Below are 15,533 nucleotides of genomic sequence, written 5' to 3'. Positions count from 1 at the left end.
ATTTTTAAACCTGCATATTTAGTTAAAATTGCCTGCTAACATGAATTTCTTTTAACTAGGGAAAATGTGTCACTTCACTTGCAACAGAGTCAGGGTATATGCAGCAGTTTGGGCCGCCTGGCTCGTTGCGAACTGTGAATACTATTTCTTCCTAACAAAGACAGCCGACTTCGCCAAACGGGGGATGATTTAACAAAAGCGCATTTGCGAAAAAAGCACAATTGTTGCACAACTGTAACTAACCATAAACATCCATGCATTTCTTAAAATCAATACTCAGAAGTATATATTTTTAAACCTGCATATTTAGTTCAAAGAAATCCAGGTTAGCAGGCAATATTAACCAGGTGAAATTGTGTCACTTCTCTTGCGTTTATTGCATGCAGAGTCAGGGTATATGCAACAGTTTGGGTCGCCTGGCTCGTTGCGAACTAATTTGCCAGAATTTTATGTAATTAGGACATAACATTGAGGGTTGTGCAATGTAACAGGAATATTTAGACTTAGGGATGCCACCCGTTAGATAAAATACGGAACGGTTCCGTATTTCACTGAAAGGAAAAACATTTTGTTTTCGAGATGATAGTTTACAGATTCGACCATATTAATGACCTAAGGCTCGTATTTCTGTGTGTTTATTATATTATAATTAAGTCTATGATTTGATAGAGCAGTCTGACTGAGCGGTGGTAGGCACCAGCAGGCTCGTAAGCATTCATTCAAATAGCACTTTCGTGCATATTGCCAGCAGCTCTTCGCTGTGCTTCAAGCATTGCGCTGTTTATGACTTCAAGCCTATCAACTCCCAAGATTAGGCTGGTGTAACCGATGTGCAATGGCTAGCTAGTTAGCGGGGTGCACGCTAATAGCGTTTCAAACGTCACTCGCTCTGAGACTTGGAGTAGTTGTTCCCCTTGCTCTGCATGGGTAACACTGCTTCGAGGGTGGCTGTTGTCGATATGTTCCTGGTTCGAGCCCAGGTAGGAGCGAGGAGAGGGACGGAAGCTATACTGTTACACTGGCAATACTAAAGTGCCTATAAGAACATCCAATAGTCAAAGGTATATGAAATACAAATCGTATAGAGAGAAATAGTCCTATAATTCCTATAATAATTACAACCTAAAACTTATCTGGGAATATTGAAGACTCAGGTTAAAAGGAACCACCAGCTTTCATATGTTCTCATGTTCTGAGCAAGGAACTTAAACGTTATCTTTCTTACATGGCACATATTGCACTTTTACTTTCTTCTCCAACACTTTGTTTTTGCATTATTTAAACCAAATTGAACATGTTTCATTATTTATTTGAGGCTAAATTGATTTTATTGATGTATTATATTAAGTTAAAATAAGTGTTAATTCAGTATTGTTGTAATTGTCATTATTACAAATAAATAAAAATAAAAGAAAATGGCCAATTAATCGGTAGCGGCTTTTTTTTGTCCTCCAATAATCGGTATCGGCGTTGAAAAATCATAATCGGTCGACCTCTAATTCAAACCACATGTTTTTTCAATGGATCCAATAATTCTATAACCCAACGTATATAATAGAATAATTTATAGAAAACCATAATTGGGGTGTTGTGTCTGCATGGTACAATACTGTCACAGACACAGAGAGAGACAGAGAGAGACAGAGACAGTTGCAGCAGGTTAATCTATGCTTCTCTCCGCCAGCCATACATAATTGTTTCTTTGGCAGCGCCGCGGTAAGATGGCTGACCTCTCTCACACATCGATAACACTGGAGTGCTAAAATGTTAAACGTTGGTATATTTGTGTAGCCCTGTACACTCGTACCTATATACGGTTTGAAAATGACAGATTTGGGCACTGATAAGCACCTAAATTGGAAATCAGTGGATGTACAGTAATATGCTATAAAATGACACCAGAGCTCAGGCTCTGCACTTCACAGCGCTGTATGGGTTTTGATTGACAGACGTTTTGAACTTGCACATTGCACGCAACAAGAAGTTGCCAACATCCCTTCCGCTAATTGGTCAACTTTTGCACATTCTTTGTTGTCCGAGTGAGAGAAATGCTGTAAATTAAAAGGACTCAATGTATTTGAAAGATGTTGAGGATGTTGAGGATTATAATAAATAATTGTTTGATGTCATACAAGCAAGCCAAACAACCTTGAGTCCATATCTGCACTTCACATTTCCATATCCTAAAACTCATGTCATATACAGTCCCAATGTTTATGATCACAATGTTTGATGTACAAGATGACATGGCGTCATACCAGTGGAGACTCCTCAGAGGAGGAAGGGGAGGACCATCCTCCTCAGTGAATTTCATAAAAATAATACAACTTTAAGAAAGTTAACCATTTTAGATAAAACGATACTAAATATATTCCTGTCACCAAATAATTGATTAAAACACACTGTTTTACAACGAAGGTCTACGGAATGGGGATAAACATACCTGAATTTATCCAATAGAAACTCTCGTTTGGAACTGTTGGATTAATGATTACACCCTAGATCAGCTAGATGCAGGCAAGAGTGCGCAGGTGGTATTGAATGTGTCACTGTCTACCGTGATTATTCAAATTTATCTCTCTGCCTGTGCACCTACGTTGTAAACTTTGTCGTGACTTTACGTTCATTAATCTGATGACGGTTACTTATCTAATCAACTATGTTTAATTGTTACCCAGTTAAATTAATCATGTAACAATTAACTCATTAGGAATTTGGGGCACCACGAGAGCGGTTCTTTAACTTGTTATGGATAGGGGGCAGTATTTTCACGGCCGGATAAAAAACGTACCCGATTTAATCTGATTATTACTCCTGCCCAGAAACTAGAATATGCATAGAATTATTAGCTTTGGATAGAAAACACTCCAAAGTTTCTAAAACTGTTTGAATGGTGTCTGTGAGTATAACAGAACTCATTTGGCAGGCCAAAACCTGAGAAGATTCCAAACAGGAAGCGCCCTCTCTGACTATTTCTTGGCCTTCTTGATCATTTCTATCCAAAACAGGGGATCTCTGCTGTAACGTGACATTTTCTAACACTCCCATAGGCTCTCAGAAGGTGCCAGAACATTGAATGATGACTTTGCAGGCCATGGCTGAAAAACAGTAGCGCATTTGGATAGTGGTCGATCTGAGAACAATGAGACTGGGGGCGCGTGCACGAGAAGACTCCATGTTTTAATTTTTTCGTCTTTGAACGAAAACAGGGTTTCCCGGTCGTAATATTATCGCTTTTTTACGAGAAAAATCGCATAAAAATTGATTTTAAACAGCGTTTGACATGCTTCGAAGTACGGTAATGGAATATTTTGAATTTTTTTGTCACGAAACGCGCCGGGCGCGTCACCCTTCTTTGCCCTTCGGATAGTGTCTTGAACGCACAACAAAACGCCGCTATTTGGATATAACTATGGATTATTTGGAACCAAACCAACATTTGTTATTGAAGTAGAAGTCCTGGGAGTGCATTCTGATGAAGAACAGCAAAGGTAATCCAATTTTTGTTATAGTAAATCTGAGTTTGGTGAGTACCAAACTTGGTGGGTGTCAAAATAGCTAGCCCGTGATGCCGGGCTATCTACTCAGAATATTGCAAAATGTGCTTTCACCGAAAAGCTATTGTAAAATCGGACACCGCGGTTGCATAAAGGAGTTCTGTATCTATAATTCTTAAAATAATTATGTTTTTTGTGAACGTTTATCGTGAGTAATTTAGTAAATTCACCGGAAGTGTTCGGTGGGAATGCTAGTTCTGAACGTCACATGCTAATGTAAAAGCTGGTTTTTGATATAAATATGAAATTGATTGAACAAAACATGCATGTATTGTATAACATCATGTCCTAGGAGTGTCATCTGATGAAGATCATCAAAGGTTAGTGCTGCATTTAGCTGTGGTTTTGTTTTTTGTGACATTATATGCTAGCTTGAAAAATGGGTGTCTGATTATTTCTGGCTGGGTACTCTGCTGACATAATCTAATGTTTTGCTTTCGCTGTAAAGCCTTTTTGAAATCGGACAGTGTGGTTAGATAAAGGAGAGTCTTGTCTTTAAAATGGTGTAAAATAGTCATATGTTTGAAAAATGGACGTTTTCGGATTTTCGAGGACTTTGTATTTCGCGCCACGCCCATCATTGGATATTGGAGCAGGTGTTCCGCTAGCGGAACGTCTAGATGTAAGAGGTTAAAGAGTTACCATCTCCCAAGTTAAACTCTAAAAGGTCTTTACCTATCACATCTATAAACAGTCAACTTATTAATCATAACCTCGTATCATATCATAATTCTAAACAGTCGTAACCTCCTTGGATCTGCAAAAACCCCAGTCTTACTTATGATTCAGTACTACACACATTGGTTGAATGATTTATTTACTAGCTAACTAAATGGTAACACAGAACAAACATACACACTTAATACAATAGGAAACGATCCCTAGTGGACTGACACAATATGGTGGATTTTTACACAATGACATGGAGAGGGAGAGAAAGAGAGACACTTATCGTTGATACATTTTAGAAACTATTCTCACAGTAATCATATAGTTTGCACACGAACCGCCGCCCATTTGGAGTAAGAACTCATGAATGTATTTACGTGTGAATGCCTTAGTTCACCGTTTATCTCTGTCGGAACCAGTCCTTCTTAGGAAGGTTGTTGTCCTTTCCACGGCATGCTTGTAAGGCTCTGATTGTCCAAAAGGGGTCGTTCACCCCTCCCACCTCTTTCGTTGTTCGCTCTGGAAGATGCTCCTTGGAAGATAGGCTAGCCAGCCGTGTCGACGGTTCCCATTGGTGACGAGAGTAGTAAAATACGGTGATTTGATAAGAGTAGTAGGATGGTCCCACTTAAATTCGCTTTTGTAGATATTTTATTTAGAACAGCTAAATCAGCTGTACCAGTGATTGTCTGAGAGGGGAGTTTTTGCCAAATCGTGTTGGTATTCAGGTTTCAAACCACTCTGGGCGTGAGCTTCAGCTCTACTCACCTCTCTGGTCTGGGAGGTGAGTTTATTTTCTTCACCTCATGTTGAGGTTCAAAGTTCAAACCATTTCAAACGTGTAGGTACCACTTCACGCTTTTCAGGTCTAATGTTAATTTCTTTACCAATCCTTTTATGCACTCTGAGAGACAAGGACAGTTCCGTCAGGCTGAGACGCTCTCTGACCTCTCTCAGGGCGTGGCTACTTACTGTGCACAGTTTATAGGAGACAATTTCTCTTATGGCTCCTAAAATCACATTCTTATCTTAACAAACATAGTTTCATGATTTTTATATTTTATATACAACGTTAAGGATGGAGACTTCATACATGTAGTGTATATAATTTAACCTGTTAGGGCTAGGGGGCAGCATTTGCACGTCTGGATAAAAAAAATGTACCCGATTTAATCTGGTTACTAATCCTACCCAGTAACTAGAATATGCATATACTTATTATATATGGATAGAAAACACTCTAAAGTTTCTAAAACTGTTTGAATGGTGTCTGTGAGTATAACAGAACTCATTTGGCAGGCAAAACCCTGAGACATTTTCTGACAGGAAGTGGATACCTGATGTGTTGTATTGACTTTAAACCTATCCCATTGAAAAACACAGGGGCTGAGGAATATTTTGGCACTTCCTATTGCTTCCACTAGATGTCACCAGCCTTTACAAAGTGTTTTGAGTCTTCTGGAACGATGATGTCCCATTAGACACCTGGCGCGCGAGTTCATGTTGGGTACCCTCGTTCCAATACGTTATAAAAGAGTATGCATTCGTCCACCTTGAATATTATTCATGTTCTGGTTAAAAAAGGCCCTAATGATTTATGCTATACAACGTTTGACATGTTTGAACGAACGTAAATATATTTTTTCCCCTCGTTCATGACGAGAAGTCCGGCTGGCTTAGATCATGTGCTAACAAGACGGAGATTTTTGGACATAAATGATGAGCTTTTTTGAACAAAACTACATTCGTTATGGACCTGTGATACCTGGAAGTGACATCTTATGAAGAGAATCAAAGGTAATGGATTATTTACATAGTATTTTCGATTTTAGATCTCCCCAACATGACGTCTAGTCTGTATCGCAACACGTATTTTTCTGGGCGCAGTGCTCAGATTATTGCAAAGTGTGATTTCCCAGTAAGGTTATTTTTAAATCTGGCAAGTTGATTGCGTTCAAGAGATGTAAATCTATAATTCTTTAAATGACAATATAATATTTTACCAATGTTTTCTAATTTTAATTATTTAATTTGTGACGCTGACTTGACTGCCGGTTATTGGAGGGAAACGATTTCCTCAACATCAATGCCATAGTAAAACGCTGTTTTTGGATATAAATATGAACTTGATAGAACTAAAAATGCATGCATTGTCTAACATTAATGTCCTAGGAGTGTCATCTGATGGAGATTGTAAAAGGTTAGTGCATCATTTTAGCTGGTTTTATGGTTTTGGTGACCCAGTCTTTGAATTGACAAAACATTACACACAACTCTTGTAAATGTACTGTCCTAACATACTCTAAATTTATGCTTTCGCCGTAAAACCTTTTTCCAGTATTTGCTTTAGAACATGTTACAGTTTTGGCAGGGAGCCTCTATGTAGACGAAGCACATTCCTCTGAGTTTTTGAAGAGGGGGACCCTAGATCTCCTCTCCTTTAATTTACAACAGGGTGTGAGCTGTCAAACCGGCCCAGTTCCCTCCTCGCCTCTTCTGTGGGTGAGAGAAAGTCTGGTTACTTTCATCCGTTGCCAAGCTGATCTGACCCATTCGGATCCTCACAGGACAGTCATGACAACTCATTCATAGGCTAGGTTGTAGCAACCTCATGATGGGTATAGGGAAAATGTGAGTATCATGTATTTGCCTAAGCGTATTGATGTTACATTGAGCTGGGTGAATGGAATATGAATGACAGTCATGCAATATGCTGTAATAGAAGTAAGGCCATGCTCATAAAAAAAAGATAATCCTCCCTCATCTTAAACAGCATCGGCCGCCACTGTGTCATACCCTGGATTGTTCTGAATGGTATGAGCCTGTTTGTGTTATTGTGAACATTTTCCACAGAACATGCACCTGTATGCACATGATTCCTTTCTATGCTTACCAAAATAAAATGACTGTTTCTCTGAATTGCCTCGTGAAAGCCTAACTCTAAGATCCTATTTTAGAACTTAGCTAGTCATGTTGGCAATAGAACAAGCTTTCAAATCATGCCCACCTGACACAGATTGGGATTTATCATGGGCCGTTTTTGGATTGCGTAAACAACAACAATAATTTTGTGATGGCGGGGATGCAGGGTTGTGTTCCAAACAAAACAATTACAAGTGTGCCTGTTCTAGGTCCTCAACGGACCAGTTAGGACAGCTCATAAAAGCACCTTATAGATGAAGACTCTTCTTTGAGTCATAAATCCGCATTGAAATGACTTACTGTAGGAACTGTGCACACTTTGGAGAGGTGTGTGGCGACTTGAAGACACCAGTGAGTCCTCTCACTCAAACCCTTGTCATTTTCTTGTCTTATGTTGCACCTAACCCACATTTTCCAGGAATATTCTTATCATGTTAGTGAATGTATCCAGTCTTCTGTGGTGAATGCGGTGAAAAGTACAGTAAATGTAAAACGCACATAAAATCAAGTGAAATGTTTGGATTCAGTCTTGTGTCAGGTGACCTGTTGTCCTCACCTTTGGTCTGATAATTTCCCCATCATCTCCAAACTGTTCCCTTTCAACTGCTACCATGATTATGTGTATGATGTTCATATTTCTTCTGGAAGAAACATTTCAACTTTTCCCTATCCATATAGGCCAATTCCCCACGAGTGTAAAGGTTAAACAAATGAAATGCTGGTCTCATAAGCCTCCCCTGAGCGCTCATGCACATATATGAAATAAAGAGATGGAAGTGGAGGAGGAGGAGCAGGGTATATCAGAACCTGTTGGGAACATATTGATGACATAGGAAGTACAGCTGGGCTACTGCATATAAATGGTAACATGAATAGGTACTGTATGTACAGCATGATAATCAAGCTGCTATGTACACAGCTTGATAAGCTGTACTAAATGAAAGCTATACTATATGAAATGCAGCACTATACTGTATGCAGCAGAGTAGGGTAGGAGCAAAAGCCTGCACATCCAGTTCAGTAGCTCTCCAGGAGGAGGGCTGGCCACTTCATATGAACAGCATGTATAAGTGAAAGAATGGTCAAAACAAACCATACTGCTGCTAGTGAAATGTCAGTGTTTCAAGTAAAGAAATAACAAAAAATAAACCGTTTATTCCTAACCTTTATACTACCAATATAGAAATGTCATACTATAAATACATACTGTATACATGACTGATATCACAGAGAAAAACACAGGACTACAATGTTACCGGAGCGCACAGAGAGAGAGGAGAGAGAGAAAAGAGAGAAAAGAGAGGAGAGAAGAGGGGAGAGGGAGAGAAAGTGTGTGAGAGAAAGAGAGAAATGCTATGTCTTATGAGCACAACTTCCTAGGTGAAATCCTTTTCTTAATTTCTTTATTGTTCAGGGATAGGGTGATACCTCAATACACCGCAAAGCAATGAGCCTTAAGGAAAACTCTATATAAATGCAAATAAAAACACTAAATAATGCAAATCTCATAATTTTTTCTAACTTTATAGCAGGAAGTTGTTTGTTAGTTCACAGTGAAAACACTGTAGTCTGGCAGCTAATCCATCAATAGTGGACTAAAAAGCACTTTTCCTTGCTGCTTGCCCTTGCTTTTTAGACCAGGAGAAGGCTTATCTAAAGGACTCTACACACTACGCAAACGGAGCAACGGAGCTCTGTTTGCGTCACACTCTGCTTAGTTCTACATACATTTGTGTGGCTGAATGTTTGGAACGAACCTTGTATGACGCTCCGTTGTATGGCGCTCCCTTGTATGGCGCTCCCTTGTATGGCGCTCCCTTGTATGGCGCTCCCTTGTATGGCGCTCCCTTGTATGGCGCTCCCTTGTATGGCGCTCCCTTGTATGACGCTCCCTTGTATGACGCTCCATTGCTGTTTGTATAGCGTGTGTAGTGCCATTAATTAACAGTGTAACAGTAATGTTAATGGACACTATTATAACAGGCTGGTCAACAGGAGAACAACTGGGGACAGGACTAATTACACTAGGAATCAATACCTTCCTAACCACTGGCACTGTTTGTGTGTGTGTGTAGAATATCTATTTCTCGTCCAGTGTAAATCTAAACTTAACCACTGGCCATATTCATCACACTTTCTGCAACTCAACCCTACAATGATCTCAACCCCATCTCTGTGTAACCACAAACTGCCTGCTCTTAGCTTAGCCTGGTCCGACTGGTAGCTGTTGAAAACCAGGCCTTCAATTTTATGATTCTCCCCTGAGGCCTATCCAGCCTGTGCCATGTACTACACCAGGGCAGATGGTAGCGCTAAGCTGGATAATGGCATAGGAGTTCAAGATTTTATTCATAAATGTTTGGAATGTTTTAGTCCCCTCTTCTGTACAGTTATGCATTATGAAAATATGTTAATGTGTGTTTCTGCGTGTATGTGTGCCTGTGTGTCTGCGTTCATGTCGTGTGTGTGTGTGTGTGTGTGTTCTATAACAGCCTCTCTCTCAGTGTAGTGTAGTTTATTCCCAGTAGCCAGTGGGACCTGTAGGACCCTGCCTAGAGCAGCAGTGGTCCCAGAGGACTACTAGTGGGGTATTAATAGAACATTACAGGGCCTGCTTATGAATGTGTTTTCTAGCATGGAAACGCTGGTCCCTGGGGCCTGTCAGCTAAACCAGGTGTGTGGAGTGGCATTACTGGATCAATCTAGGATCCATTTGCCAACCCTAACCATTAATCAGTTAACCCTCACCTTAACCATTCACTTTGGCAGCAAATAGCAGCTGTAGTAGAACATTTTGAGAGATGAAAACAGACGTGGGGAAATTGATTTGGTTGTATAAACAAAGCTCTGTGATCAAATGATAGGAAGTGAAATTAAACCATATCTACAGCACAGACACGCTGACGGGCGTATCTACAGCACAGACACGCTGACGGGTGTATCTACAGCACAGACACGCTGACGGGAGTATCTACAGCACAGACACGCTGACGGGAGAATCTACAGCACAGACACGCTGACGGGAGAATCTACAGCACAGACACGCTGACGGGAGTATCTACAGCACAGACACGCTGACGGGAGAATCTACAGCACAGACACGCTGACGGGAGCATCTACAGCCAGACACGCTGACGGGAGAATCTACAGCACAGACACGCTGACGGGAGAATCTACAGCACAGACACGCTGACGGGAGAATCTACAGCACAGACACGCTGACGGGAGAATCTACAGCACAGACACGCTGACGGGAGAATCTACAGCACAGACACGCTGACGGGAGAATCTACAGCACAGACACGCTGACGGGAGAATCTACAGCACAGACACGCTGACGGGAGAATCTACAGCACAGACACGCTGACGGGAGTATCTACAGCCAGACACGCTGACGGGAGAATCTACAGCACAGACACGCTGACGGGAGAATCTACAGCACAGACACGCTGACGGGAGAATCTACAGCACAGACACGCTGACGGGAGTATCTACAGCACAGACACGCTGACGGGAGTATCTACAGCACAGACACGCTGACGGGAGAATCTACAGCACAGACACGCTGACGGGAGTATCTACAGCACAGACACACTGACGGGAGAATCTACAGCACAGACACACTGACGGGAGTATCTACAGCACAGACACGCTGACGGGAGAATCTACAGCACAGACACGCTGACGGGAGAATCTACAGCACAGACACGCTGACGGGAGAATCTACAGCACAGACACGCTGACGGGAGAATCTACAGCACAGACACGCTGACGGGAGAATCTACAGCACAGACACGCTGACGGGAGAATCTACAGCACAGACACGCTGACGGGAGAATCTACAGCACAGACACGCTGACGGGAGAATCTACAGCACAGACACGCTGACGGGAGTATCTACAGCACAGACACGCTGACGGGAGAATCTACAGCACAGACACGCTGACGGGAGAATCTACAGCACAGACACGCTGACGGGAGAATCTACAGCACAGACACGCTGACGGGAGAATCTACAGCACAGACACGCTGACGGGAGAATCTACAGCACAGACACGCTGACGGGAGAATCTACAGCACAGACACGCTGACGGGAGTATCTACAGCACAGACACGCTGACGGGAGAATCTACAGCACAGACACGCTGACGGGAGAATCTACAGCACAGACACGCTGACGGGAGAATCTACAGCACAGACACGCTGACGGGAGAATCTACAGCACAGACACGCTGACGGGAGTATCTACAGCACAGACACGCTGACGGGAGAATCTACAGCACAGACACGCTGACGGGAGTATCTACAGCACAGACACGCTGACGGGAGAATCTACAGCACAGACACGCTGACGGGAGAATCTACAGCACAGACACGCTGACGGGAGTATCTACAGCACAGACACGCTGACGGGAGAATCTACAGCACAGACACGCTGACGGGAGTATCTACAGCACAGACACGCTGACGGGAGAATCTACAGCACAGACACGCTGACGGGAGAATCTACAGCACAGACACGCTGACGGGAGAATCTACAGCACAGACACGCTGACGGGAGTATCTACAGCACAGACACGCTGACGGGCGGGAAACGCTTTGCTCCTACTCCTTCAAGATAAATCAGAGAACTATTGAACATGTTAATGTCAGAACTGTGGCCAAGCAAATCAGAAGTAGAAGTTAATTAGATCAGATATTAGCACCATAAGATACGTTAAGGTCTTTTAATGAGAATTTACCAGAGTAGCAGATGAAGCATTACTGTGAGGGACGGTTACAGTTCAGATTTGTCCAGAATAGAAAGACTGTGTGCAGAATGCAGTGGCTTCATAACAAGGTCTTGACCCTGAATGACGGTTACACGACAGGCTTGACACAGGCAGGACAAAGAGACTTGTCAGGGATGGATGGGCATAGCGTCCCAACAAGAGGAATGTACAGTATGTGTGTCAAACAGAGGAGAAGCCATCTCAACAGACCTGAGAGACCATCTACCCATTCACTACCAGACCACATATCACACCTAGACCCTAATCACAGATCTAAGACCAGTTCATGGTATACCCTATCCAAACATTACCATTGAGGTAAATATTTCTGACCCTGTTTAGTTAGTTACACCATCTCCTGCCTAGATTCCATGCAGAGCCAGCTGCAGGTGGCGCCACTGAGACAGGCTTTTGATGAACACACTGACAACACAACTTTATTAAGGATGGGGTTTAGTAGTTTGGGATGGAGACCTGTCCTTATGGACACCAAACTGCTAAAATAAGATCAGATAAAATGGGAATTAAATGTCCTTGTGGGGATATTTGTCTTGTTTTAATGAGAGATTGGAGGGGTGTCTGGGCCCAGCAGCAATGCAGGAGCCAGTGAACCATGGGATCTCCTGCCTCATTTAAAAGGATCAACACTTTAGTTTGGGGACATTGTACAACAATAGAGCAACAATGGACTGAAATTATTCTCAGAATCTCTGCAATTTATTTAATTTAGCCAATCCTTATTAACTAAGCCCTACTACACAAACACTGCCAAGTTTCAGATTTCTCTCTACAGTACTCACTGTTATTGTTCTTTCAGTGGGAGTTTTGTTGGAGCTGCATTGTTTTTCTGGCAGCCTAGCTGTTAAAACAAAGATAAATAACTCTTTGCGTCCCTGCAGAACACCAGTGTTGGTGTGGGGGATTGTCTGTCATGCTGCATTCAGCTTCTCCCAGCCAGGGAGGAGGACACTGATTGGTTTTCATTGTTCTCCTCTCAGCTAACATCAAGCCCAATTCTGCCTGTGAAATCCCCAATCTATAGCGCTCGGCTTCGCCTGGTTCAAAGAAATATACAACATTTGACACATGGGTTTTAAAAGCATAATGCTGTTTGTCTAGCAGAGTAAAAACAACATTGTAGAGTTGTTTTCTGATGAAGTGTGACATGTCTTAAGGCCTCTAATCCAACTACAACAGGTGAGAAACACACATCCATCTGGATGCCACACATACACTCAGGCACACCCACCCACCCACACTCAGGCACACCCACCCACCCACACTCAGGCACACCCACCCACCCACCCACACTCAGGCACACCCACCCACCCACCCACACTCAGGCACACCCACCCACCCCCCCACACTCAGGCACACCCACCCCCCCACACAGAGCAGAGAAACGGTTTCAGCAGCACGGACAGAGGCTGGAAGCATCCTAATACAACACCCCAGAAGTCAGTGTGAGAGACACCATAGGGCTGACTGGAAAGCTGACACATCACTCATCAACTCAATCATCATTCAATCTGTGACAGCAGCACAAACACTGGGGCTGTTATGTAGCACCTGCCTGGGTGAAGAGGGAGTAGTTTCCCTTTTATTGAACTGGGAGAACAATAACATATAACCTAGGGGCCACATCCCTGTGTCCCTGTAGAATCAATAGGACTATTTTAAACCTGAGGGATAGCACACACACACACACACACACACACATCTGAGCTTCTATAACCACATTCAGCAGCTGAGCAGAGACAAAGACAACATCATATCAATAGAGAAAGTAAATAGATTCACCTCTAAAGGCAACCAAAGGGTGATTTCATTATCTGGTGTGATTCATATTGGGTTTGCAGTAATGCAGCAGGTCAATGTAGCAGAATGGAACAGTAATGGGATCCAAAAGCCTGCTGAGGGCTCAATTCACCTGAGACAATCAATCTGCCTGGACCAAGGAATCTGTAGAGTTTTAAGGCATACTATGCCCTCAAATAAATGTTTAACTTCAGTCTCTACAAAATGAAATCAAGCCACTGCGTTTACAAATAACTGGGCTTAATTTTGACTGGATAAGTATTGTCAATTTGTGAATCTCATGTGAAACCACGTATTGTTCTTGTAATTGAAGGACGTAGATAAGCAGCCTAACTGATTTGCCACCCCAGGTAATCAACTTCTCACCGTTCAGCCTGCGTCCGTTGCGCAGAAAAAGGACTCCGTGCGTTATTTACGGTTAGGTTGTTGTCCTCCCACTCTTTTTTTCAACACAAGATTAACGGTTGATTAGCCGTCAGTTCACGTTGATTGAAAATCAAACTGCGTGCTATTTTCAAGCTATTATAAACGCAGACACGCATTTGGAAAAACACGCGTGCTGGTCTCGATTAAGAATGTGGGGCTACTGACCGTGCCTAATGTAGGCCGACATTAAGTATCTATAGGCTATTGATCAACTGTAATCTTTCATTTAGGCTACTGTGTTCTGGCTACAGTTTGGCGCGGGTGGAATGAGGAAAGCATCTGCGACACACGTTTCACAAGTGTGACAGCTTTTAGCCGATAAATAAATAAACATGTAAACTAATTTAGGATAATATTAAACTTTTAAGTGTTCTCCAAAGTCAGGCGCAGATAAAATCTCTCACCTTGATTGCCGTGGCTGGAAGGAGTGAAGACAATCCGCAGAAAGAGGAAAACGAGGCAGAGTTTTTCTCCTAATGTCATTTCTGTACCATCCACAGGCTGCCCAGCACCGCGCCGAGCAGGAGACTATCCACGAGAAGAAACCTGGTCACAAAGTGCCTTTAGATTCCAAGCGAAGCGTCTTTCCTCTCCCCAGACCCTCCTCACATTCAGTCCCCGCTGGAAAGCGCTGACAGACGGCTGTACTGGAAGAAATCCGTCGCATGACCCGGTGGAGAGCTGAGGAACGATGGTGAAGTTCACACCGCGGCAAAAACTAACATCAAGACGAAATGTAGGCTCACAGTATTCCTAGAGCAATGCTCAACGAATAAATACTAGATCATGAAAACTTTGCGTTCCGTGTCAGAACCTACTCTATTTCACTGTTTTGACAAGACCTCTAATCAAACATTCCTCATCAGCTGCATTATCTTATTTCCTAGTTTCATCCAAGTGCATGCGTGATTCTTTCATGGGGGGAAATGGAAGACGCCAGGATGTGGTTCGTGACAGAAAGTTCCGAACTTCAAGTGGCGCGGTATCAGTTGGTCAGTGTGAGCACGCGTAGTGCCTCTGTAGCCCGTTCCGTGCCAGCCTGTACTGACTGCTGCAGCAGACAACGGTAAAACTCCCGTCAACGACAGAGTGGAGAGAAAGACAGCGTCTGTGCTCGGCGCTAGAGGGTGTTAGCTGACAACACAACGGCAGTGTGCATGGCAGCCAGCTACTTGTGTGTGTTATCCAGCTGTGCATCAGCATTTCTTCTGGTTATCGATGGCCAGTGTTGTTACTGCTATTCCAGGTAGACTTGAATTGCAAATTATCTTTGTGGAAGGAATTTTAATATGCAATATAATGTGGAGTGTAGGCCTATCCTAAATGGCAAATTAATATATATATTGTTACAACCCTTGGTTGTTCCTTT

The 15,533-nt window shown here is 42.7% G+C and overlaps 1 protein-coding gene across 1 annotated transcript in view; it reads right to left on the bottom strand.

Annotated features, from left to right (window-relative positions):
* The window catches only part of LOC106582188 (ephrin type-A receptor 6), a 227,633-nt gene extending 212,334 nt beyond the window's left edge, over positions 1–15,299 (bottom strand). The window contains exon 1 of the mRNA XM_014165015.2: positions 14,569–15,299. Coding sequence (XP_014020490.1) covers positions 14,569–14,647 — 79 coding nt within the window. The 5' untranslated portion in view covers positions 14,648–15,299. The remainder of the gene's footprint in view (positions 1–14,568) is intronic.
* Positions 15,300–15,533: the final 234 nt, after the last annotated feature.

This window comes from Salmo salar, chromosome 21 (assembly GCF_965601325.2).
Source record: "Salmo salar chromosome 21, fSalSal1, whole genome shotgun sequence".
NCBI lineage: Eukaryota > Metazoa > Chordata > Actinopteri > Salmoniformes > Salmonidae > Salmo > Salmo salar.
Note: the sequence above shows the minus strand (reverse complement) of the source record. Positions and strands in the feature narration are given on the sequence as shown.